Source organism: Astyanax mexicanus, chromosome 5 (genome assembly GCF_023375975.1).
Source record: "Astyanax mexicanus isolate ESR-SI-001 chromosome 5, AstMex3_surface, whole genome shotgun sequence".
In the NCBI taxonomy this organism is placed as follows: Eukaryota; Metazoa; Chordata; class Actinopteri; order Characiformes; family Acestrorhamphidae; genus Astyanax; species Astyanax mexicanus.
In genome coordinates, this window is record NC_064412.1 from 15,178,149 (window position 1) to 15,204,264 (window position 26,116).

A 26,116-nucleotide genomic window follows, 5' to 3' on the forward strand; every position below is an offset into this window, starting at 1 on the left:
AACACTTTTGAAATATTATATATTCTGGGTATTACTTTTATTAGAACGTAAAGTATTAGAACCATATTTCTAAACAAATCTAATATTTCATAAATGTGTTGTGAAATTTCTTTGATACGACCATTTGAATTGTAAAAGACTTACATATCAGAATCATTTCATACTTTTTTCATACATTTTAATTGGCCAACTGTTTAATTGTTTCTTCCATACTTTTTAATGGAAATGTTTAACTTCTGAATGCTTGTGTTAGTGTGATGAAAGCTTTTTGGTTAGCTAACCAAAGTGATACACTTGGTTACACTTGGCATTTTGCACTAGTTTGTCAGTCTGACATATTCAGATATTTAGTCTTTTGTGTGTATAAATACTACTGCGGCATTCTGATAGTAGTTATCAGCTCTGAGGATTTTTTCTACCATGTTGCAGTTTTAATCTGTACAGGTAAAGAGAGAACATTGGTCATTATGGAGCACATACTTTGTTTTTCAAAAAAGAAGACGCTAGAGGGATGCAGACTTCCACCATATTTACAATGTTGTAGCTGGGAGGCTTCAGGTAGAACCAAGTTGTTGGACACTGCCAATGAATGTACAGTATATGTTTAAGTTGAATACATCTTAAGACAAAGACGACCCCATTGACCATGTGTGCTGGACACAGATGTAATTTGACTTCTGCCTTTACCCATCTATGCAGTGCTCTGACCCCACTTTACTTTGTCCCCTGTATTTATTCATTTTTTTTTTATAGCAGTAGTAAAATAAGACCAAAGTCTGTATATGTCACACTGGCTATAACTTTAACTGTTTGTTAAATGATTTGAAACTAAATTCTTTTTTTATTTTATTTTAAGATTTTTCTAAATATTTGGTTTAGTTGGATCCACTGAGACAAAACCATGTGATTTGTTTTAGGTGTGTTTTTATTTATGTTTGTGCTTAGACATTGTTAATCTGTGGTCAAGTTAATGTAGATTTTGGTACATCTAGACCAGTGGTTCTCAAACATTTTACCACCATGTACCACCCACAGTCAAGCTAATAACAAGTCATCCACAAGAACATATGCAAGCAAACTAGGGGTGAACTATATGGACAAAAAATGCAATTTGTGATAACGTTATTAAAAAACAATAAGTTAATGCTATTGAAATGCGTATTCCAAATTCCAAAAGAAATGTTTCTAAATAACTTTCATTTTTAAGTCCATGACATTAAAAGAAAATTTATTTAGTTTATTTTAGAGATATGTTTTTGTCCGACACTGACAATATGTCATTGTTTTCAATGAAACCAGGCAAATACTTAGGATTCTGAACACTTCCTGGTACCCACGTGCATTTTTCTTTATTATCTTTTGTTTTTGATACATTAAAAATATTTTTTTGGTGGTGTAACGCCTTAGTATGTTTCATGTTTACATGTACCATGGTTTCAGAACCACTGATATAGACTAATCGTGGCAGAAAGAAGGCAAAATTCTTGACCAGACAAATTTGTTATACCCTAAAATAGAGGACATTTAATTTTTTTCAGTCAAAACGATATAATTTCAATAACAAATCATATCGCTGTAACTTAAACATTTCTATTGCAGTATGTTTATATCTATTGTCTGTATGTTGTCCAGCCCTAATGGTCACCCTATAGTGCTGATATCATCTGGTATAAAAGATAATGCAGGACAGTAAGAGACAGAGACCTATGGCTGAAGAATCTTTCAGACAGTATATTAAGTCAGTTACTCAGTGTTGTGTGTGTGTGTGTGTATGTGTATAGTTAAGTGTAGATGTAATTAGATAGTATTGGCTTGTAGTTTGTACACTTGTTTGTGTATGGTGTTTATGGGCTGTGACAGAGGAGGCTGACAAGTCATTCCAAGAGAACAAGTCTGAAACTATAAGATACTTTGTAAATATTCATGTATTTGTCTCAGATTATAATTATGTTAGACATGTCAACTAAGCGCACAAAGGAGCTACCCTGAAGCACTGAGGCTCAGTACATTTGTGCTGCTGTATATAAAAAAAGCTTGTTTTGCCTCAGACTCTGGCAAATTAATTTAGTAATTAGGCGCTCTGCAGTAGCGTTGTGTTGCCTATCCCCGAGGCATATTATGACTCAAGTCTGGAAAATGATGACTTAAGTTTTCCTTGGGAAGTTACTAAAATTACTTCACGGCGCCATCAGAGCTTTTCATGGACCTCCAAAAGTAACATGGCACAGCAGGTCCACGTGGCAGCTTGGTTAAGGGCAGACAAATCATCTGCTGTCCAGCTCTGTTGCCTCTGGTTAAAAGTGGAGCGTGCTGGGCAGTCTGCTCTGAAAGCTTGAGCCTGTGTGACGTGGCTTATCTGGCTGTCTGCTGTCTGCCTGTATTAATATTGCCTTTGCAGTCTGCTAGAAGAGAGTGAAAGCAGCTGAAGTGTGACTGTAAAATGCTATTGTAGCTTTCACTGTTAATCCTGTCTGGAGTTTGATCAAAGGTTCGGGAGGAACACACAGAAAACACCACCAAACATCAGTATACCCCTTGGTTGGGAGTGTGTTTGGCAGATTAAAATGAAAGGGATTTGCAAATGAAAAGGAAAGCAAATGAAAAAAAGAAATTCAGATGTTTTTTTTTAATAACATTTAGAGCTACTACTGTAGCCTTAAATAACCCCTAAAAAAGAACTATGATTGTAAGAGCCGGCAGTTCAGTTCCTTACTCTTATTAATGCATAATGTGAGTGCTAATCTATAGTCTGTGTGTATATATATATATATATATATATATATATATATATATATATATATATATATATATATATATATATATAAAACTTGATATAAAAATATATATTTTATATATATATATATTTATATATATATATATTTATATATTTTTTTATATTAAGTTATGTCTATTTTTTAAGCAGCAGTGATATAGCCTTTCTTTAGTACTTTTGATTGATCTGTATGTGTTGGAAGTTGAAACATATTGAGAGGTACACATACAGGAGAAGTGTCTAATGTGCAATGAACCATTCCATACGTATCAGCATGTAGTTGTAGAGGTTCCTAATGGTGTCCTGCACTATCCATCCCATGCTGTTTGAATATTCCTGCAGATTTTGGGGATGGTGGGATGGAGTGTTAAAACTGTGTCAAATAACATCCCGCACATTTTCAGTCAGAGATAGGTCCAGCCATGGGGCTGTCTTTGGTTTAGGATCAATCTTCAAGACAATGTCTTGAGATGGCAGCAGTATGTGCATGAAAATTTTCCTGTTGAACACATAATTATAATCTGACACTTTTCTAAGGGTGATTAGTGTATGTAATAAAATTGCTACAATCGTATTAAAAATAGAAGATAAGTGATATCACAATGTTTTTGAAAGAAGTCTATTTTGTATTTATTTGAACAGTTTAAGTGTACATGCACTATGTTTGCTACACTTTAGTTTTGTGGTAGATTTTTTGTTATTACATTGCTTTACTTATGTTACACAATTATTATTGTATACAAAATCAGGGTTTTAGTAAGTTGCTGTTCACAAAACATTGAAACATTCATACTGTGTTCTTAATGCATTAAACTGTTATTTATACTTAACAAATCTTTAATATGAATTTTATTTTAGTAGTATATTTTTTAAATTAATAAAAAAATGTTGAATGTTGCGGGCCCGAGTGGTCCAGCAGACTAAGGTGCTGCCACTACGATCTCCGGTTTGAATCCTGTTCATGCAGCTTGCCATCAGCTCCATGAAGACGAGCCCTGAGGGAGCACAATTGGCCTTGCTCTCTCTGGGTGGGTAGATGGCGCTTTTTCCCCTCATCACTCCAAAAGGTGATGTTGATCAGCACAAGGCTGTGTCTGTGAGCTGATGTATCAGAACCGAGTCGCTGCGCTTTCCTCCGAGCGTGCTGTGATGCTCCTCGGCAATGCTGAGCGTATTATTAGCAGCAGTTCAAAAAGAGGTGGTGGCTGACTTAACGTATCGGAGGAGGCATGTGTTAGTCTTCCCCCTCCTGGTGTTGGGGCACCACTAGTGATAGGGGGAGAACTAATAAATGTGTTGGGTAATTGGCTTTGGAAATTGGGGAGAAAATAGGATAAAAATTTAAATAAAATCATTTTAAAAAATGTGATGTGAATGTTTTGTCATATTTCCAAGAATATTGATATTGCAAAAATATCCTGAAGTAGTGTGATATTAGTTTAGGGTCATATCATCCACCCCTAGTCTACATACAGTAACAGTACTACTAATAAAATGAACCTGTGAAAAAGTGATGTTATGAAAGTGTGGACACAGGTGGTTTTACAACATAAGAAAGGCTGTGATTCATACTTCATTCATACAAGAATAAAAGACTCCTTTAAAGTGGAACTTTAAAGAGAAAAACACAGTGATGGAGCTGTAGTTGTAAGGTACTGTGTTGTACTTTCTCAAACACTAGATGGCGGTGATGTCATTGAAATAAGTGAAAAGAGCACTGGGCATAAAGCAGTGTGAGTAAGGCTATGTAGATGTACATGGTATGTTATCATGTGTAGAGTTTGGATTATATGATGATGCATCATCACTAAACCCTGAATTAGCAGGCTTGGGTTGTCTGTCATTATAGTTTTGACAAATCTGACAAATGTGTTCTCACAGACTGCAGCTTCTACAAACAGGCTTACTTCATTCTCTAGCAGGATTCTGATGGATCAGCCCTCTCTGCATTCACATGTGAGCAAAAAGTTCAGTTTATATCATCTGTAAGTGGTGGTGGGCTGTGAAAGGAGCATGAATTACTCATCAACTCACTGTCTCTTCCATGCCGTTTGATCGTGATGGCCTGGTTTCCGTGTTAACTGAACCACAAGAGCACTTTCATGTCTTGCTGCTTACTTGCTGTTGATCACATGACTTATCCCTGTAAAGAAAAAAAAAAACAAAGAAAAACTGATGCAGACACGTTTTTTTCACAGCCTACCGGTTCTGCTCAGTGTATGGAGTCCCTCACCTGCTGCAGTGGTGTGAAGTAATGTGACGGGGAGCTTATAAGAAAGTGATAAGTGGTTTATGTCTAGCAGTCATTTGAACATTCTGAAGCTACAGTAGGTCCATATCAGTGCTTTCTGAACAAGGCTTTATCTTTATGCATTTTACGTTCTTTAACACAGGATTTAGATAATGTGATTTTTTCTTTGTCTGTGTCACTGATCAGTTTTACGTAGATAAATGCTGTATTCATTTCTTCACATATATTATATGAACCAAGGTATTCGGACACAACTCCCAATCATTGAATTCAAAATCAAGTACCTACCCAAACAGCATAGGCACAGTCAGTGCTAGGTGTGCAAAAATATGTATATTAAAAAATCCAGCACCCCTAAAAGTGTGAGTAAAACCTAAAAAAAAAAATTAAATGTAATTTTTTTAAACCTTAAAAAATATATTATTGAATGTATTATTTTAACAACAAAAAATACACCAAATCCACCGTCTTGAAAGGGGTCATCTATCATGATCCACTTTCTGGTCTCAAGGCGACACTCATGCAGTAGGGGCAGTTACTCTTATGGTGGATTATGGATTATGGATTATGGTGATGACAAATAAATAAAAGGTAATAATCCAATAAATACTAATAATGTACCCAACAGCATTTATTTGAATGAAAATAACAAAAAAAGATGCAGAGGATTCAGACATCAATTAATGCAAATAAAACAATTGTATATTCACAAAGTTTTAAGAGTTCAGAAATCAATTTTTGGTGGAATAATCCTGTTTTTTTAATCACAGTTTTCATGCATCTTGACATGTTCGCCTCCACCAGTCTTACACACTTCTTTTGGATAACTTTATGCCACTCCTGGTGCACAAATTCAAGCAGTTCAGCTTGGTTTGATGGTTTGTGATCATCCATCTTCCTCTTGATTATATTCCAGAGGTTTTTAATTTGGTAAAATCAAAGAAACCAAGTGGTCTCTTATATATTTTTTTTTGTCCAGTGCTGTATGTGGACTGTTATATTCACGATGCACAGGTTGTACTGCTGTTGCTATGTACTGTAGTAGTTCTGTTCTGTGTGGTCTGTAGTCAGTCTGAGCTAAGTGGTCTCCATGGTAAGATGGTGGGTTCATTATAAATATGTGTTTAGAGTTGGTAACTGTGCTTGGATTGTGATTGGCACCCTCACCTTTAGTGTCCAGCCACTGTTTCCCCAACAGCCAATTAGCCGAGGATCATATTCTGATGGGCGCTCAGCGCCGGTCTGGGTCTGGGTCTCTGTCCATTTTAATTGGTATAATGCTGTGCACTCATTAGCATGCTAGACCCCAGGGGGTCGAAACTGTCCGTTTCAGAAGGTCAACTGTCTGCTGTGCTGGTGATCTTGCTGGACAGTGGGAAAGGAAGGAATTCATGCTGGGGTGGTGGGATTAATGATTGATCTCAAAATCATTGTAATGCCTGGATACAGTTCGTATGACTATCGAGTGACAACCACCCGAGGTAATGAAAGCAATGAGCATGATATGCATTTTGAAGTTAATATAAACGGTATTGTGCACATTGTGCACCTTCTTCTGTTACAGAGGATTTTTTGTCATCATTTTTTTAATAAAATATAATGATTGGCATTCATTTTTCTTATTTGAGCTGGTTCACCTATTGATTTAAAATTGGTGATAACAATGGTGGTAATAGAAACCAGACATCTGAAATGGATTATGCTCAAACATTTGAAATTTATTTCCTATTTAGACAAAATGTTTAAAACATGCATGATAAGCACCCAGTGGGCAGCACCCTGTGGGCAGCAGCATCCTGTTACCGTTGAAGAAAGTCTAGAGGATGACCAACACAAACTATACAGCAGGGGTCGGCAATTAAGTTTGTCCGCGGGCCAGATATTTTAGCCATTTCGTGCTGGGCCACAAAATAAAAAAATTTGGATGGAGTGCTACAAACTAGTAGCTCTCCAGCCCAGAGGGTTGATGAACCCAATTGCAGAACAGTTTGTCTCAAAGCACATAAACCCAAGAATAAAAGAAAAATAAATAAATAAACACACCACTCCTCACGCTTCATCGAATGCACGCACGTGAATTGGGTCAGGACCGGGGACGGGCGGAAACTATTGTCACGCCGAGTGCAACAGAGAGACGGGGAGGGATGTAAACAAAAGCTTGCCAGAGAAGCATTTTATTTTTGTCATTATCATTCATTATTTCAAACAACCTTACGGGCCAGATGCTTCATGTTTGCTGCCTATTGCTGACTCCTGCTATACAGCAACACATGAGCTCCTGTCTCTGACTTTACATGTATAAAGTGGTTAGCTGCTGGGTAGGAGTGTCTAGTAGAGTGAATAATGATAAACACAGTGTTTAAAACCTCCAGTATAATCGTACCAGCACAACACATACTAACACCAACACCACAACCATGAGTGTTACTGCAGTTTTACAGATGATCCACTCTCCAACAAATACCTGTATATACTTAAAATATTTAAATAGACATAATGAAGAAATTATATGCGTCATTATTTGACTTAATTTAATTCAAAACGCTATTGAATTGCCTCAATAAAGTATTCAGTGGCTGGTTAATGAATGGATCATTTGCATGTGTATATTAGTAATCGCTGAAAAGGATTGCCGATGTGAACGTGCCTCAGTTTTAATCCTCCTCTCAGTGTTTCACCTGCTGTAAAATTAGACCTTGACATCGACAGTGTTTTCCCCCTCTATCCAATCCCCACTGTTCTCTCCAGCTGAAGCTGTACATCGTTAGGTAGGACCACACCATTACCTTTAGACTGAGTTTGATAGAGTGAAATATGAGCCGGGTTTAAATTGACAGCTCCTTGTCCTCACCTTGAGCAGAGTGAGCGAGACGTTGGGATTCTTCGGTGAAAGCAGCAGATCAGTGTCTGCTCGACACTTTCAGTCAAATTTATTAGCATTTTACCGCCAGGCGGCTGTTTGCTGATGGTGAGAACATGAAAAAAGGCTTGAGACAAAAAAACAGTTTCTTCTGTTTTTCATTCTTTTTGCCCCGTTTAGATGATCTGATGTGCAGGACAAGCAGGTGGAAGCATTAATAAGTAGGGGTGTGCCATATCGTATTGTACACAATAATAGCGCCAACATTTTTGAATATCTTAAACGATATTATACCCTGAAATATCTACCCCTGATTATGACATCAGGGTACAATTTTTTTGGTATATTTATCAGAAGAATGATTCACACCAATCTACAAATCTTGTTCAGAAGGTCTTCAGACCATCAAAAACAAAGTATTACCAGTCAAAGCCCCGACATCAGTGCCACATTTAATTCTGAACCCCATTGACACAGAGAGCCCGGCTGGTTTAAGGTCAGTCTTTATAGACTCTGCACTGCACTGTAGTGTTTCTCTGCCAGTTCCTCTGTCCTTTTTCTCACTCTGAAAGAAATGCCCGAAGATCAGCAAAGCCGAGCTGTTGAAACTAACCTAAGCAGAGTGTTTCTGCAAGCCAGCAGCTAAACGCCCTGCTTTCCCTGCTACTTTCAAATGCCAATACCCATTCTCTGTCATGTTTAATTAAAGAGAAAGTGTGTGTGAGAGAACTCTGCCTGGAGGGCAAGTAGCAGAAATGTTCTCTCAAACCCATTGCCCATTTGCAAGGGGTGACATATAACTGGCAGGGAGCCATTCAGGCTCAGAGCACTTCAGTATCCGTGTCAGTAAGCTAATGAAGCTCAGAAAAAAAGAAGGTCCCTAAAGCTACTGTACTAAATGTAGCTATACTGATACCCTGAATTAAAGGAGTTATTTGGTGAAAAATACAATTAACATCTGTTCTAATATTTGCAAAAAACACTGTATTTAGAGTTTAAATTGACTAAATTTAACTTCAGAAAATTCATGCATATTTGTCTCTGAGCCTCTTAGACAGATGTTTGAGGTTTTTTTTTAAATAGAATAAATAGTTTTTTTCCTGAACTATTGTTTTAAAGCAGCTATATGCAACAAAATATTGCTTACAGTTACAAAGTAACTATGAGCGGGAGGTCGCAGGTTCGAACCCCAGCTCATGCAGCTTTGCCATCAAGCTGCCGGCTGATCCGGTACATCAGCACACAGACGCCCTGTGCTGCAGACATCAAGAATGGGTTGGGTAATTGGCCGTGTAAATTGGGGAGAAAATGGGAAAAAATAGAAATAAAATTATGAAAAAAAAAAAAAAAGACACGATATTCATAGTGTTTTTGCAATAACGATACACTTGGCGATATGACAGATCTCTGAAGTATTTTTTATTGGTTCAAAAATACACTATTGCTACAAAATTATTTTTTTTATTGAACATGATATGATATGGCACACCCCTAACTGAGATATTAAAAAATACAAGAATTTTATCAGATTAGTAACAGAGGTCAATGATCCAGAATGTCATGATAATAACATTACTAATAATGCACTCCATATATCACTATATATCCAGGATTAAAGTAAAATAAATGATACTTGACAGAGATAATCTGTCTCTAGTAGATATATAATAGGAAATGAGAACAGTGTGAATTTTTCTTTTGCTAAAAACAGCAAAAAAGTAGTACAATGATGTGATAATTATGGGCATTTTATATGGATATTTCACGATATAATATCATTCACAATATTCAAAAATGTTTGCCATTTTGTATCGCATGCAATAATATTGCCAAACCCCTACCTCACACTTTTTGCAGAACCCTACAGGAAACATATTTTACATGCTTTTTATATTCTAGGAGTGATGTGGGGAGAGAGCGCCATCTACCCACCCAGAGGGAGCAAAATTGGCCCTGCTCCCTCTGGGTGGGTAGATGGCGCTCTCTCCCCACATCACTCCTAGGGTGATGTCTGCAGCACAGGGCATCTGTGAGCTGATGTACCGGAGCCGAACCGCTGTGCTTTCCTCCAAGCACGCTGGCTGCTCGGAAATGCTGCATCAGCAGCAGCTCGAAAAGAAGCGGTGGCTGGCTTCACATGTATCGGAGGAAGCATGTGTTAGTCTTCACCCTCCTGGTGTGTTGGGGCATCACTAGTGATAGGGGGAGTCCTAATGAGTGGGTTGGGTAATTGGCCGTGTAAATTGGGGAGAAAATGGGAAAAATTAGAAATACAATTATAAAAAAAAAAAAAAAAAAGACACGATATTCATAGTGTTTTTGCAATAACGATACACTTGGCGATATGACAGATCTATATATCCAGGATTAAAGTAAAATAAATTATACTTGACACATATAATCTGTCTCTAGTAGATATATAATAGGAAATGAGAACAGTGTGAATTTTTCTTTTGCTAAAAACAGCAAAAAAGTAGTGCAATGATGTGATAATTATGGGCATTTTATATGGATATTTCACGATATAATATCATTCACAATATTCAAAAATGTTTGCCATTTTGTATCGCATGCAATAATATTGCCAAACCCCTACCTCACACTTTTTGCAGAACCCTACAGGAAACATATTTTACATGCTTTTTATATTCTGCGAGATACAGAACTGTTACTAAAAGTGAATAAAACACACAAACTGACATGGTTGAGTAATATTTCATGATTTTTCACAATTACGATTTAGGTTACACAACGTTGGGCAGTTCTTGTGAGCACTATCCTGCCCACTTCACCAAAGTTACACTGTGCAGTTTATAACATGCTGGTCCCAGACTAGCAGCAAAAAGGACACTTTTTTTTTGCATTACTACTGGTAAGTGAAGCATCAACAATATTTAAAAACTGTTATTGTAAGTTGGCGCATTAAAGTTGTGCAATGGTGCTTTAACAAACTTTCTTATCAAAAAAGGTAACTGTTCACGTACACTATCAGATTCATTTCAGATTATATTTTCTCTGGGAACATTGCTTGTTTCCACACTGATTTGGACTGCGCTACAGGGGGTATTTGGAATGCACAGGACTAAATGAAATGGTCTGAAGAGTTGGGCATTCACACACTTATTCAGTGCCCTTTGTGACCCCTTCATAAAAAAACACTCTTGTTGTTCTCAAGGTCTTGCCTGTTCATATTTGCATACTATTTTCTGCCCCATTAAATCCGGTCGGAGCTGCTCAGCTGGACGTACAACCCCTGGTTCTTCAGTGATGATACACAATCAGTTTCAATTTCACTTGGTGTGTCAGACAATTCACCACATTATGGGCCTATAGGGTGAATTCCGTCAGACAATTTCGAACAACATTACTTTAAATATTTCCATACTAAAATGTCCTGATGTGTTTTTTTTGTTTGTTGGTTTTCTCCTCTTGCTTTTGTTCCTTTTTATAAGTAAAGAGTTTCATGTTGCTTATGTATATATGTATCATCTTAATAAATGATACTTTTTAAGCATTTGTTTGGGCACAAATCAAGTCGACTCGATTTCCCATTTCTAACCAAAACATGGTCTATAACTGGACTTCTTTTGTATTCTACACATATGGTCTCCAGAGCTGAATGCAGATCAACTTTGCCGAAAGAGAACAGAACTTAAAAGCTTTTAACGTCTGCTCCCGTGGGGCAACATTATCTTGCAATTTAACCGTAAAATAACAGCTAAAAAAAAATCATTTGAAGCTCCACTGACTTGTAATGGGGAGAATAGCATCTCTGCCATTGCCTCTCTGGGCTCATCACACCAGAAACTGTATTGTGTAACTTTATTTTATTGTGTAAAATCCTATAAAACTACTCCACAGGATCGGCCCACATGCTTCTTTCTTTGTTCTTTCAGTGCCAGTTCTGTATCTCTCGGCTTTGTCCAGAAATGCATGTGTACAGCATGTTCTTCATGTTGAAATCAAAGCAAAAACTGTGGGGTGAGCCTGTAGACTGTATAGAGGAGAGGACACTGTCTCTGTTTGCTCTCATTTATGAAGTTTTGAAGCCAAAAGGCATAAATGGCCTTGTTTTTTTTGTTTTTTTTTTACTGAAATTAGAGCCAGAGCATGCTCAGTAGAGACACATACGGTGAGAACTGCATGACTATCTGAACCCATATTTCTTAGTGTCTAGAAAAACACATAATAACTGAACTGTCTATCACTAGAAATGAAAGATTATTTGTGGTTACCGTAAATCAACTTTATGCTGCATCTGTAAGTACAAAAATATGTTGTTAATTGTCTGGAAGTAACTGCATGTTCACACCCTTATAAAGATCACCTAATGACCCCTATAAAATATCATAATTGTAAAGAAAACATTGTGGGTACTATATAGGGAGCTTACAAAATGTATAGGACAAAACTTTAAAAAAGGAAAATACTTAAAAAAATATATATATTTTTTTCTGCCCTATCTACTTACATTGGATTGGGTTGGTTAAATGTTGGTTAAAATATGGCAGAAAGCCAATAGGACATTTTAGCTTTACATTTGAACTGTGGTAGCCAGTCCATTCATGTATACAGAAATACCTAAATAAATTCTGCTTTAAATTATTTTGCTTATTCTTCATCATGTCAATTGTGAGTACACCTGTATTTTATAGGTAAAGTAAGCAAAACAGTATATATCAATTTTACAGGACGAGTAAAATACCTTTTGGAACATTTTTTTCATTCCTGACAAATGGTGCCAACAGTGAAAAATGCTAAAAATACAGATACAGGGTTTTTGTGGTGATATATTTTTCTAACAATAAAGATAATCATCTAAAAGTCACAGTAGCAGTAATAATGGGACTGTAAATGTGTGTGGAAGGTAGAGAAGGCATTATATTTTTAATGTTGAAACATTTTCACCTGTCCTTTATCAAATTCTTTCTGCATTAATTCTGCTGCTGTAGCTCCAGGTTATGTAGAACCCAGAGCCCCAGCTGTGACCTCCTCTCTAAATCACACACTCCGTGGGTTTTCTAGAGCATTCCACAGGAGGTCTTTTTCCTCAGTGTTAAGAGAAGATGGCTACTAGCAAGGTGCAGTGCTCTATCAAGCTAAAATAAGGACTGATTCCCCTGCAGTGTTCACACTGAACCACACAGCCACACCTATGGCCAGAGAAAACCCAACTGCACAGAGCTGGCCAATGAATCAAAGCAAGACAGCCAGACCAAGTGCTCTATCTGTTTGTTCCACATGACTCTATATCCTCAGCACCAGCTGCCTGTACTCAGCCATAGAGGGATAAAAATTGGAAAGAGAAAGAGCTGCTCTCGGTGGGGATTAGGAATGAAGCAGAGCATAAGATCATCTGGAACAACAGCAGAGTCGAACAAGTGAACAACTAAATCCATCGCAGTCAGGTTTAGATAAAATTGTTTATGAAAGAAATTGAGTAATTTGATGCTAATTAAGACTGAAGCAAGTTGACATAGTCTAATGGCAGGTTTTTAGAACACTCAGAAGCTAATGAGATGTTTAAAAGCTGTTCCAGTCTAAAGTCAGTCTCCGAGTCTATCTGCCCAGAGAGAGCCATGCTAGAAGCTGTTTTGTATCTCTTTTCTACTCAGGTTAACCATCCTGCACAGAATGCATTAGCTCAGAGTGATTACAAACCAGATTGAGCGTGGTTTTCAGGACGTTTAGCTAACAACTCCAGATTTGGATCACCTCTTTGCTGTAAATCTTTTGACTTACAGTACAGAAAATGGCGGAAAACATATGTTGGTCTATGCATGGCATGCTAGATATTTTTGCACCAAGGTTTGTGTTAGGGCTGCACGATATTGGAAAAAATTGACATATAACAATATATATATCGCAATAATAAACAATGCGGGGCCCATGACGCCACCAGCCCCGCTCCCACCTGCGCCGTCTTAAATGACTTTTTAAAAGGCAAATAAAAGCATTTTTCTGAGATTTAAAGTGTGAATTCAGCTGTAACTGGAAATATCTGTGCAAAACTGTGCTGGACTGAGGTGCACAGATTTCGACACCCAACCATGTGGATGGAGGCCATGCGGTTACCTCGTGTTTACTCCTGTCCCCTCCTTGCGCTCCCCCTCCCCCTTGTGCTTCTCAGGCAGCAGCAGTCTGTCACTCACACAGACACAGAGACAGCGCTGTGTATCTACTTCTTGTGTCAAGAATCAAAACTTTGCAACATGGCATGTTTGATTTAATTGCCTTAACTGGCGTTGCACATCCGGCAATGTAACTATTGCGCATGCGCACATCGGAAGGACGATGCTTAAATGATATGTTGTGCAGCCCTAGTTTGTGTATTTGTTACATTGTGTATATATATGTACATAAATGTATATATGTACATATATATATATATATATATATATATATATATATATATATATATATATATATATAGATTTGGTTTCACGCTGCAATGTACTGAGCTACAATAGCATGGGTTGCGTTTTTCTAAACTTCATATTAATTAGTTTGTAGAATGTTCGTTATGAGTTTGGCGAGTTGCTTTGCCAGGTGTTGTGAGGAATTTTAGCTCTCTGTTCGAATCCGATTGCATACCCCCTTGCATATATGTGTGCCCCGCAGCAAAATGAGTGTAAAAGATTCTCCTCAGATTCTATTTATTTCTGGTTATAAATAAGGGTAAATCTTCTGTTACAGTAAATTAATTAATTCTCCCAGTCAAAGCATTTGTGTTCATACTGCTGCATGATGGACCTGCACGTCAAGTTGAGTTACCTCAACTTCCTGTGATTGGTCTGAAAGTCTGAACCATTTAGAAGGGTGCTCTCTCACTTCAGATATACCAGACCATGGTTCAGTAGATCCTGATTAGGATCACCTCTTTTAGTCGGACCACCTTTTTTGGTCGGTTCACAGCCCCCTTCACACCTGCTACTTTGGTTTCGGACCAAACTAAAAAGTTTAAAAGTCCAGACCAAACAAAATAGGTTCTCCATTGTGCATGTATTTAATATGCTCAGGTTCCTCTAAGCTAGCATGCTAACTTGCTAAAGCTAGAGTGACATTACACGAATTTTGCCCAGATTTTAGCTCTGATTATCAGTCTGTCTGAGTCAGTGCTGGTTGGCTCTACTCTGCACAATTTCCATTCCAGTCGATTTTTGGCCTCCCGTTCTTGTAATTTATACTCACAAGAGCCTATTATGGTGTGAATGTGTAACTCAAAACTGTTGTAGACATAAGTATTTCATTAGCTAATCAAATGTTTTAATCAATAACCAGTTGTTGCAAGCAAGTGAGCAAATAAACTACATTGTTGCCATTAAAACAAAACATTGTGTATCTGAAGTAGCTGATGTGTAGCCTGCTGTTGTTTTTTTTTTAATTAGAGAGATGTAGAACAAAAACTAACTCTACTATAAGCTTTTCAGTTCTTTACAAACACTGTTGCTGTTGTCCTCAAAACAAAAACCACCCTAAATAACATAAGTTGACCTACAGGGATAAACCAGCAACCCTAATTGTTAAGAAGCTAGATGTATTAGCTTAAAGATCAAATGAAAGGATTTATTGCCTCTGATTATTTATCAGGAGCTAAATGATCCAGTATTGCTCATTTTGTTGATCTGAGTGTGGCTGTGGCTGGCAGGGCCGGGAGAGCAGATGCCTGTTGAATTTTCATGAGTCGCTTCTCGAGTTGAGGCCGCGTTGATTTCTTCCCCATAATTATGCAGATCTGCGCACCTTAGGGGCTCCGCTGCTGCACACACACACACACACACACACACAGAACCTCGCCATTTCTCTGCCGTCGCCACAAACAACTCTCTCTCTCTCTCTCTCTCTCTCTCTCTCTCTCTTTCTCTTTCTCTCGCATCTGCACACACCTGGGGACAAACTGACACGCACATGGAAACCTGTCGGTGCATTAGCCATAAACGATGGAGAACAGGGCCAATATTGAGGACGAGCAAATTCCCAGAAGTCATTGCCCTGGGGGAAAGAGCAGGGGAAAGGGATGCTGGGAGGGGAAGCGAAGATGAGGGGAGTAAATCCTTGTTACGTGTCTGCTAATAAAGAATTACCTCAGTGAAGCCCACCGTTTTATTGTAGCGAGGCCTTCATCTGTCAAACAAGAGTCCTCCTACACCAGCGAGAGGAGAATTACTTTTGAAATTACTTTCGCCTCTGACAGGCCTCTGGAGGGAACATGGAGAGGAAGCCTAACAGAAAAAGGAAATGACAACGCGCTCCGTGGCAGCGGCCATCTTTGGATCCCAAGGGCCGAGTGTACATTTGAAGACAGCTCCGTACACCATCAGGGCAAAATAATGAGCATGCTAGGCTGCGTGTAAGAGACGGAGGGAGGGGAAAGAGGGGGATCGCTGCACAAAATAGCACAATCCCATTTTCAGAAGAGCTATTTCAGTGGGCAGCGGAAGAAGAAGGAGCAGTGAATCATGTGCAGTGGACACGTTCTGGTGGAGATGTGGAAGCTCTTACTTTGTGTGACAGACTGATGGTTTCTCCAGAGCTTATGGGCCAAAACACATTGAAAACCAATTATTCTGCAAGACAATTCCAAGACTTCCCAGTTAGTGGATACAGTTTTTCAATGTGTTTTCTTTATTTTATGACCATTTACATTGTAGATTCTTACTAAAGTCATCAAAACTATGAACATGTGGAGTTATGCACTTAACAAAAACGGTGGAAAAAAAAATCTTCAAAATATCCACCCTTTGCTCTGATTACTGCTTTGCACACTCTCTTTGGCATTCTCTCAATGAGCTTCAAGAGGTAGTCACCTGAAATGGTTTTCCAACAGTCGTGAAGGTGTTCCCAGAGGTGTTTAGCACTTGTTGGCCCCTTTGCCTTCACTCTGTGGTCCAGCTCACCCCAAACCATCTGGATTGGGTTCAGGTCCGGTGACTGTGGAGGCCAGGTCATTTTTTGTTAAGTACATAAAACTCCACATGTGTTCATTTAAAGTTTTGATGCCTTCATGGAGAATCTACAATGTAATTAGTCATGGAATAAAGAAAATGCATTAAATGAGAAGGTGTGTCCAAACTTTTGGCCTGTATTTTATTTTATATAAGCATAGTTCAATCAGTAACTGCTAAAAGCTTCACAAATCTTATAAACAGTCAAGTCACAATATCACCCCCTTCTTTTTTTCTAAAATCATTGTCCATGTCCTCTGCTCCACTGAGCTGTATGCCTGTCAGCGTAATTACTTTATTGACTTATTGAACAAAAAATGGACATTACCTCAATTATTGGTAATCGTGATATCATCTATTGTGTTTATTTGTATGTTTGTTCACATATATAACAGTTATCTATGCTTTTTAGCAACTCATGCAGTGACCAATGCCTCAATAACTGTGACCACGTACACACAGTCGGGACAAAAGTAGGTGGAGAAAAACAGCATATATTTCCAAACTATGATAACTTGAAATGCGTTTTCTTTAAAACAGTATAAATAAAAGGGAAGCAAGTTGTAGTTCCATAATTACAGAAGGTAGTACCTCAGTTTCTCTGCATAGTTGATCACTCTGTTCTTTGTTTTTCAATAACCCGGACTAGCTTGCATGGCTGTTCTATCTATTCAGAGATATCCAACAGCAGCCTGTGGGCAGCGTCTTAACCATTGATAAAGAACTATAGAATTACTAACACAAACTATGCAGCAACAGATTCAGAGCTTCTGTCTCTGATCTTAAATTTGCATCGTAGAGCAGCTAGGTAGGAGTGTCTAATACAGTACAGGACAGTGAATGAACACCGTGTTTAAAACCTCCAGCAGCACTGCTGTATCTAATACATTCGTACTAGTGCAACACATTCTAACAAACCACCTTGTGTTGGTGTTATTGCATTGCTGAGAACGACCCACCATCCAAGTCATAGCTGCTCTGTGGTGGTCATGTGGAGATAAGTCTGCAATTATAGAACTGCAAAGTGCTTCTATGTGGTAAGTTCTATGTAGTAAGATTAGATGGACAGTGATATAGAAGTAAAGAGGTAGGCATAACATTCTGACTTTACTGTGTATTTTTAATTAAATAGTGCTTGGTAGAACCATCTTCTGCTGCACTAAATGAGTTAAATAGGGAACGTTTCTCCCAGGTTTGCTCAGTTTTTCGGAGTACATGTCACCCATTATTCTTAGCAGATTCTCAAACGCATTCTGATCTAGATTTGTGTGTCAACTTTTTATTGAACTGAAGTAGACCATCTTGTTGCATCTCTATTCCTATATTTTGCAAGATGTTAAAACATTTCCACGACAAGATGCTACCACCCCCATGCTTCACTATTTTTGTTTGGGCCATGTATAGCATTTTGAATTTAAGAAATGGCACCTGCAAAGCAGTGTATCTTTATTGTATTGTGGTCTAAGAAAACACTGACCTATCTTTTTCTTTTGTTTATTTCAATTACTGTTTATTTTTCCCCATTAGTCAGTAGAACCATCTTCTGCTGCACTAAATGAGTTGAGGTAAATGGGGTCGTTTTTTTGCTCAGTTTTTTGGAGTACATGTCACCCATTATTTTTGGCAGATTCTCAAATGAATTCTGATCTAGATTTGTCTATTTACTTTTTGTTGTTTCAACTAAAGTAGACCATCTTGCTGCATCTCTATTCCTATATTTTGTGAGAAGTTCAGTCACCACTGAGGAAAAACATTCCCGCAACAAGATGCTGCCACCCCCATGCTTCACTATTGAGATTATGTTTGTTGAGGAATGGATTGTGCTTTGTTTGGGCTGCGTATAGCATTTTGAATTTAAGAAATAGCACTGTGCCTTTATTGTATTGTGGTCTAAGAGAACACTGTCCTATCATTTTCCTTTTGTTTATTTTATTGCTTTACTCTGTATGGTAAAGGCTCAGATCCAAACACACATCAGGGTGAAGGACATGGTATGTGGAGGCCTTAGTGCTCCTAGTAATTGCCTGTGGTCTCTCGAGGATGCTGTCTTGAGTGCAGTGTAGAAATTCCTACTTTATTTGCTGACAACTGTGTGGGATGAGAGAGAGATGGCGGAAACCCTGAATATGATCATTACTGCAAAGCTGGGGTAACAAGCTGCAGAGGCAGGAAAAGAGAAATGCTTAGCAGTGGTGAAATGGGAAAGAACGTAGGAGATGTGAGAATTGGGTAGAGAAAGTAAAAAGAAGGGAATTGAGGAAAGAATAATGAATGTTCAGTTCAGCGGTTTAATAATGAGAATATCTCATCTGTTCTTCTTTGTCTGAAGTAAATAATCATATTTACACAGTTTTACCCATTGTTTCAAGTCTAATTAACATTTATGACATTTTAGCAGACACCTTTATCCTGATGCTTCACTGTTTATTTAGAAAATAAACCTGGCTATTGTAAATAGACTAAAGTTAGAAGAAACCTTAGGATTAGATGCTTCCAAATACAACTGTCAGTATATACAGTACAGGCCAAAAGTTTGGCCACAAAATCTCATTCAATGCGTTTTCTTTATTTTTATGACTATTTACATTATAGATTCTCACTGAAGGCATCAAAACTATGAATGAACACATGTGGAGTTTTATGTACTTAACAAAAAATGAGCTGACCCCCACAGTCACCGGACCTGAACCCAATCCAGATGGTTTGGGGTGAGCTGGACCACAGAGTGAAGGAAAAAGAGCCAACAAGTGCTAAACACCTCTGGGAACTCCTTCCTTCAAGACTGTTGGAAAACTATTTCAGGTGGCCACCTCTTGAAGCTCATTGAGAGAATGATGCCAAGAGTGTGCAAAGCAGAAATCAGAGCAAAGGGTGGCTATTTTGAAGAAACTGGAATACTTAAAAAAATCACTTTTTTTCTTAAGTACATAACGCCATGTGTTCATTCATAGTTTGATGCCTTCAGTGAGAATCTACAATGTAAAAAGTCATGAAAATAAAGAAAATGCCTGTACTGTATATCTAGATAAAAAACATGCACACTAATTAACACTAGATACAAACACTACCCTCTACCTGAACACCGTTTGAGTGCAGAGTTAGTTCTGACTTAAGAGTTCTTGTAAGAGATGGTCAGAAAACTGTAGATGATCATACCTCGAGATCAAACGCCTTGAGGTATGGTGGGTCAAGTGGTAGGTGAAGCTCATAGAGCTCTTTGGGCGGACCAGATTTGATTTTGACCATTGCCATTAGGTACAGAGGATTTTTGGTGTTGTAGTCCAGTATTACAGTCTGTAATCTGATGTGGGCTGCTACAGGGGGAAGCCAGTATTGAGGACACATTAGAGAAGTTACCAGGCTGTGCTTAGGAAGTTAGGGTTTGCTTCTTTTATTTTGTGCTGAAGCAGCAAGACTAGCGTGGCTTATAGACAATGGAAGCATAAGTAGTAAAAAAGTCAAAGGACACTCTTTTACTTCTGAAGTGAAATATAGGGGTTTTCAAGGTGGTTGCCATGTTCTGGAAGTAGCCTGAAAGTTTTGCCTCCTCAACGATTACTTGCTGAGGTGTTAAAATGTGTTAATTTCCCTTTCATTTTTGAAACAAAAGATTTTCCTACGACTTTTGACTCACCTTGTACATGCAAACTAGATACCTAAATCATCTCACTCTTTATTTAAACACTTCTGAAATTGAGATTCTGATTGGTTTTTATTTAAGTTTGATTCTTTGTTGTCCCTCCACCACTGACATTGAGATTCTGAGTGGAACTTCTGAAGAGTTTCTCACTCTCATTTCTTGTGGCAAACAGTAGCGGGGAGAAGGTCAGACTTAAAGAGACGGGTTTAATTATGTGAAATTCTGGACGTATGATGCTAATTTTAGGTGCTGAAAGTTTTTAGGATGACCTGGTGTGCAGTAGAAGGTCCCATAGTAAAATATAGAAATGCCAGTGCTGCTTACCAGGCCTATCAAAAGCACTATTCCTGACATTTTATAGCATATATGCTACTGCTAGCTTTTTGGACACACAGTCTCCAAAACTATAGTTTTAAATTAGTAATCAGTGTGGTTTAGTGCAAAACATTAGCGAGGACACCTTTCGGTGACATTCATTGCCTCCATCATAAAGTCATTAATGTTTTACCATGCTGCACTTGTCAGTGGGTGTTAGAAAAACATCACTCTAGTGCATGCATCAGCTGTTACACATGCCTGCCAGGGATGGTTGATTGTTTCTTAATGCTGCTCTCAGCCATTCTTTTTTTTTCCAAGGTCAGTAAATCTAATAGCTATGTGAGACAAAATGTAATATAGTACCTTATAGTCTGTTATAAATGCATGCTGTCTATTTTCGTTCTTTACTGCTATGAAATGTGAGGATAAGGGCCTGATTTATTGGAGCGTTTTGCTCATAAAACACTAGGTGCTTTCAGCGCGTATTATTCTCCAGTTATTGTTTTGGTGATGGTGGTAGTGCGTTATAAACTGTTTAAAGAAGCTGTATACTATGGTAGGTGTGGTTCCTTGTAATGCAATGTAAAAAAAAAAAAAAAGGCCCTATTTGTGATTTTTTTTTTTTTTGAATCCCCAGCCAAATTATATTTTTTGGTCATTATATCCAGTTTGTCTTTTGTTAGTATGGACAGCCAGAAACTACATTAATGTTAATGTTAAGAAAGATTAGACAAAGTGTCTACATGTATCACCACCAATATAATATGGGGTAAGATCGGTTCACATTAGCTTAGAGTATTTTACCTAGCAAAGCCCACTGGTCAGAGATCAATCTGCTGAACCATCTGCCCTGTGAAAGAGAGAGTGTGTGTGTGTGTGTGTGTGTGTAGATGTTGAGAACACCCCTGCATTAAAACACCTCATTCCACTAATGAGCTCATGCAGGAATTGCCTAATTAATTTAACAGTGTGCAATAGGGCCTGTTTAAAACACTCAGGGTACATAAGACTGCCTGTAATGGAATCTCCCTGAACTGCGTCCTTTATTTTTTGTACATTTTGAAAGTCATTGAATATAAGTAGCTGAAACGTAGGGAAGTGTGACTAACAAAAGTGCATTTTAATGTTAAACTGATTCCTGGGAGCTTTGCTGGCTGTACTGTGAATGCCATTAGTACTTTAGTAAGGGAATTCCAAAGACACCACAGACAGCCATAGTGAAGTCTTTTGTATTGGTTCTGTTTTATTGGATATTACATTACTTTACATTATATTACATTACTTTAGAAAGTTTATCAGTATACATTTAAAATTTAAAAGTACCTCTTTATGAATAAATGATGAACTTATAAGATCCCAGCAACCATTGCTATTTGCAGTTAGTTACTGTAATAGGGAAACCCTCACATGGAGGTGCTGTATTTACAGCAGTGTTCTGTGTTTGACTGAAATGATACTTTAGCTGGTAGAATTTACCTGTAAAATGACATAAATTTGCTACAGTGTTTAACTCTACGTGGTTTGTCTAGAACAGGGGTGACTGCTGGCTTTCATTCTATTTCATTCTATTCATCCTATTTCTAATTGTTTGGTCAGCTGGTCAGTCTTTAAATAACTGATGACATGAGCTGATAATGTGTTTGGCAGGAATGAAAAGCTGCAACCACACCGGCCTAATGTGGAAAAGTTTATTTGCTAGAGCATTTACCCTTAGTCCCTCTTTTAATCTCTTTTTACCTCTTTGTTTCCCTGCCAGACTCAGGCTGATTGTTGCCGGTATGCAGTGGGGAGTATCCTGAGTGAGGATGAGGAGAAGCCCGATGAAGAGCTGCAGCGTCTGTATGAGAAGTTTGGGTTCAGGGTCATCTCCTTCCCTGAGGTCTCCTGTGCTGTGACTTCCTCTTTCCCAAACAGATGCCCACTGTCCCCCATCTGCGGGGCATACAGAGTCTTCCCTGAACTCAACGCCTACGTAACCGTAAGTGCAGCATGTTCCTGGAGTGCTCGGTATCCTCAGGCAGTTTGTGTGTGTTTTGACTCCAGTGGCTGTGAAATAAACCAGTGGATTTATATGGGAGAACACTGCAATATATGAATGATTGTGCCCTCAGGCCATATCTCAAGACCCATTTTCTAGAGCCTGCAGAACCTAGATGGCTATTGACTTTTACTCCAAGCCTTTTACACACTCTGTCACGCTCCTTCTCATTATATGGCACATAGACTTTATTGTCTGTGATGGAGGGAGGAGAGTGAGAGAGTGGGGGTTTAAAAAAAAAAGGACGGAGAGAGAAAGAGGTGTTTAACAGGATTTAAGTGGAAATTATAAGAGATTTAAGCTAATTAAGGTAGTTCATGCTTACTTGCTTTTTGCTATTGAACTCTTTTTTTTTTTAACTCTTTTTGAGTGATGTGTTGAGTATATAGTGAACTGTATGGTTCGCTCATGCTTTCAGGGGTTTGTACTTTGACTGTAGAGTCAAATAATAAGAAAGTGCTGTGTTTAACAAAAAACAAAAGGGCGTGCCTCTTTTGGTCTCATCTTCTTCTTCTTTTTTTTTTTTTTTAAATTAAATTTTTTTTCCACTTTCTCCCCAATTTTGCACGACCAATTACCCCATTACCCTCATTAAAACTCCCCCTATCACTAGTGATGCCCCAACACACCAGGAGGGTGAAGACTAGCACATGCCTCCTCCGATACATGTGAAGTCAGCTACCACTTCTTTTCGAGCTGCTGCTGATGCAGCATTGCCGAGTAGCATCACAGCACCCTTGGAGGAAAGCGCAGCGGCTTGGTTCCAATACATCAGCTCACAGACGCCCTGTGCTGTGGACATCACCCTTTAGTGATGTAGGAAGAGAGCGCCATCTACCCACCCGGAGGGAGCACGGCCAATTTTGCTCCCTCTGAGCGCCGGCGTTAGTCTCATCTTCTATTTACATCTTTTTCCACAATGCTTTGTAGTTGGTTTTTAAGGATAGCTGTAGAATGAAAAAGTTTTAATGTTTTGCTGATTTCATTACACACGCAATCAATGGTTTAATTGGTTTGCAAAAGCTGTTGGTCGTTTGCTGCTTTTAATTTTTTTGCTTGAGTATAAACACCCAACACAGAAGCATTTATCACCATGGGGTCAGTAGCCACACTCTCTCCACATAGCTGAGCTTAATACTGTAACCCCGCTTCAGTCCTACCAAGATGTGGGTTAATTAGACATTTACTGATGTAGTACTTTGAAAGAGGTGTAAGTGGAAAACCCTACACATGGCAACAGGAGCAAATAGAGTCCACTTAAAGCCTACCCCAGACTATCGATTTCAGGAGGACCAGAGATCAGTACCCTGGACCAATTCTGGGTTCCTTTACACTTCTACACTTGACATATGTGCTGAATTTATGGAACAAATGCTCCTTGATCCATAAAAAAGGCTAATGTGAACAGGCCTCATTGGTCTCATTAGAAAAAATGTGTGGAAAGTGATGGCCTTCGCTGGTCCAATAATACTTTTTGAGCCACATAACATAATACAGATAAAAAAATATTATTACTTTTTTTTAATGAAAATTCTAAAAAGATTGATTGTTATTGTCAGTGTTAGTGTCAAAATAGGACAGCCAGTTGATATTATGAATATATCAATAAGTGCTTTTAAATGCTGGTTCCATTGTGGTAAACAAACTACTTGGCTTCTGTAGCAATAACACCACATAATGCATACCCACATAAAGTGCTGTTCCATATGTCTTCACAAGCAGCTCCAGCAGTAGCAGACCACTTTAAGTGAGCGATCAGACGGTTGAAAGAGTCTATGAGGTAGATGAGGTCAGCTTGGCTTAGTTGGTATGCATGTGGTTCTCCCTTGTGTGGGCATCACCATCTGTCTGTGGAAAACGCACAGTCGAGAGTGTAATCAAAGTCGGATATGCACGTCTCAAGGATGGTGTTCATTCTAAAAATGGCTAGTTATTTGCTGCGTGAGACAGCTCAGGGTCTATCTGTGAATAAATTGTTAAATTATCTTGGTTGAATACAGATACTTATTGTTGTCCAGGACACTCTTTGTCCAAAACTGAAAACAAAATAATATATATTTAGCTGACAACTGAATATTAAATATCAACAAGTTTTTATCTTCCACAGGTTTTTATTCATTTTGCACTCATTGATTGCTTAACCATTTGCTAAATGCACAAATCATTTTCCTCTTCAGTGCAATTTGTATCTTGAATTTACTTTAGCAGTCCAATTTGTCCCTGTCCAATGAAAAATGAGTATCTCCATTTTTGTCAATTTTTAGTTTACTACATAATTTGAACAGTCAAACTCAAATCTCATACAGTGTGCCAAAATGTCTTGATGAACAAACCAATAAAAGTACTTCAAAATTACCTGAAAAATAAACTTTTTACATTGACTTTCATTGAAAGGATTGAAGGTTTCTTTTTTCTCTCTCTTGTAAACTAATTGCTGTTTTAGAGATACTTATTTTTTTTAGTATGTTAAGATAGCAATGAATTGTAATCATACATTTATTTTAGCAGTTCTGTTTTAGTCATATATGTAGCTCAGTAGTGTAACTCAGGTCGCATGTGAGTGAAGTTTACAAAGAAAAATGCAGCCAATCTTTTGGTTAACAAATAAATGCTAAGGCTAGCTCAGCTAACTTTACTATCTTTGCTTACATTGTCTGGCTAGTATATTTCAACCAGAAAGCACTTGGTTTGTGAAAGGGTTGTAAACTGCTAAGTGGTAATTGATAAGTGGTACTGAACACTCTTTCTTTCTTTATTTATTTCTGTTGCCAAATATTAATGTATCCGATTGTTTTAATTGTACTTTGAAAAGCTTTCTCAGCTAGGGAGCAAGGTGGTGTTACACACTATGCTACACCGACTGCTACAATGCTAACCGCACTTAGCTGAATGGAAAGAGTCAATTTTCCAATTGAAACTTATTCAGCTATGTTAGCATCAGTGTGCTAATCAGTTTGCGCGCCAACCTTTTGAAGTTAACCCCCACATGTACATTTTTTAGAAAACATATGTAAGATTGTATTTACTTTTACTTAGTTTGAAGTGATTCTATATCATTTTTATTGTGTATTGTTGTTAGCCTTTTAGGCTTTAGCTTGAAACTAGCAAGCTAGCACAGTAAAATAATGTATATCAGCAGTCGCATTACAGATGAAATAGGCTGACTTACAACCTACAGCACACCATATGCTACGCATTTAAACGTAATTCACTGTTTTATGGATTACAATAAGCTTTGTTTGCCATTTTTCTGATTTGACAGGGGAATATATATCATGACTCGATTTCTGT

At 38.1% G+C, this 26,116-nt stretch overlaps 1 protein-coding gene across 1 annotated transcript in view; it reads left to right on the forward strand.

Annotated features, from left to right (window-relative positions):
- Nucleotides 1–26,116, forward strand: part of tex264a (testis expressed 264, ER-phagy receptor a) — a 116,239-nt gene that overhangs the window by 4,310 nt on the left and 85,813 nt on the right. Inside the window, exon 2 of the mRNA XM_007253271.3 lies at nucleotides 22,544–22,765. Within this exon, the coding sequence (XP_007253333.3) occupies nucleotides 22,544–22,765 (222 nt within the window). The remainder of the gene's footprint in view (nucleotides 1–22,543; nucleotides 22,766–26,116) is intronic.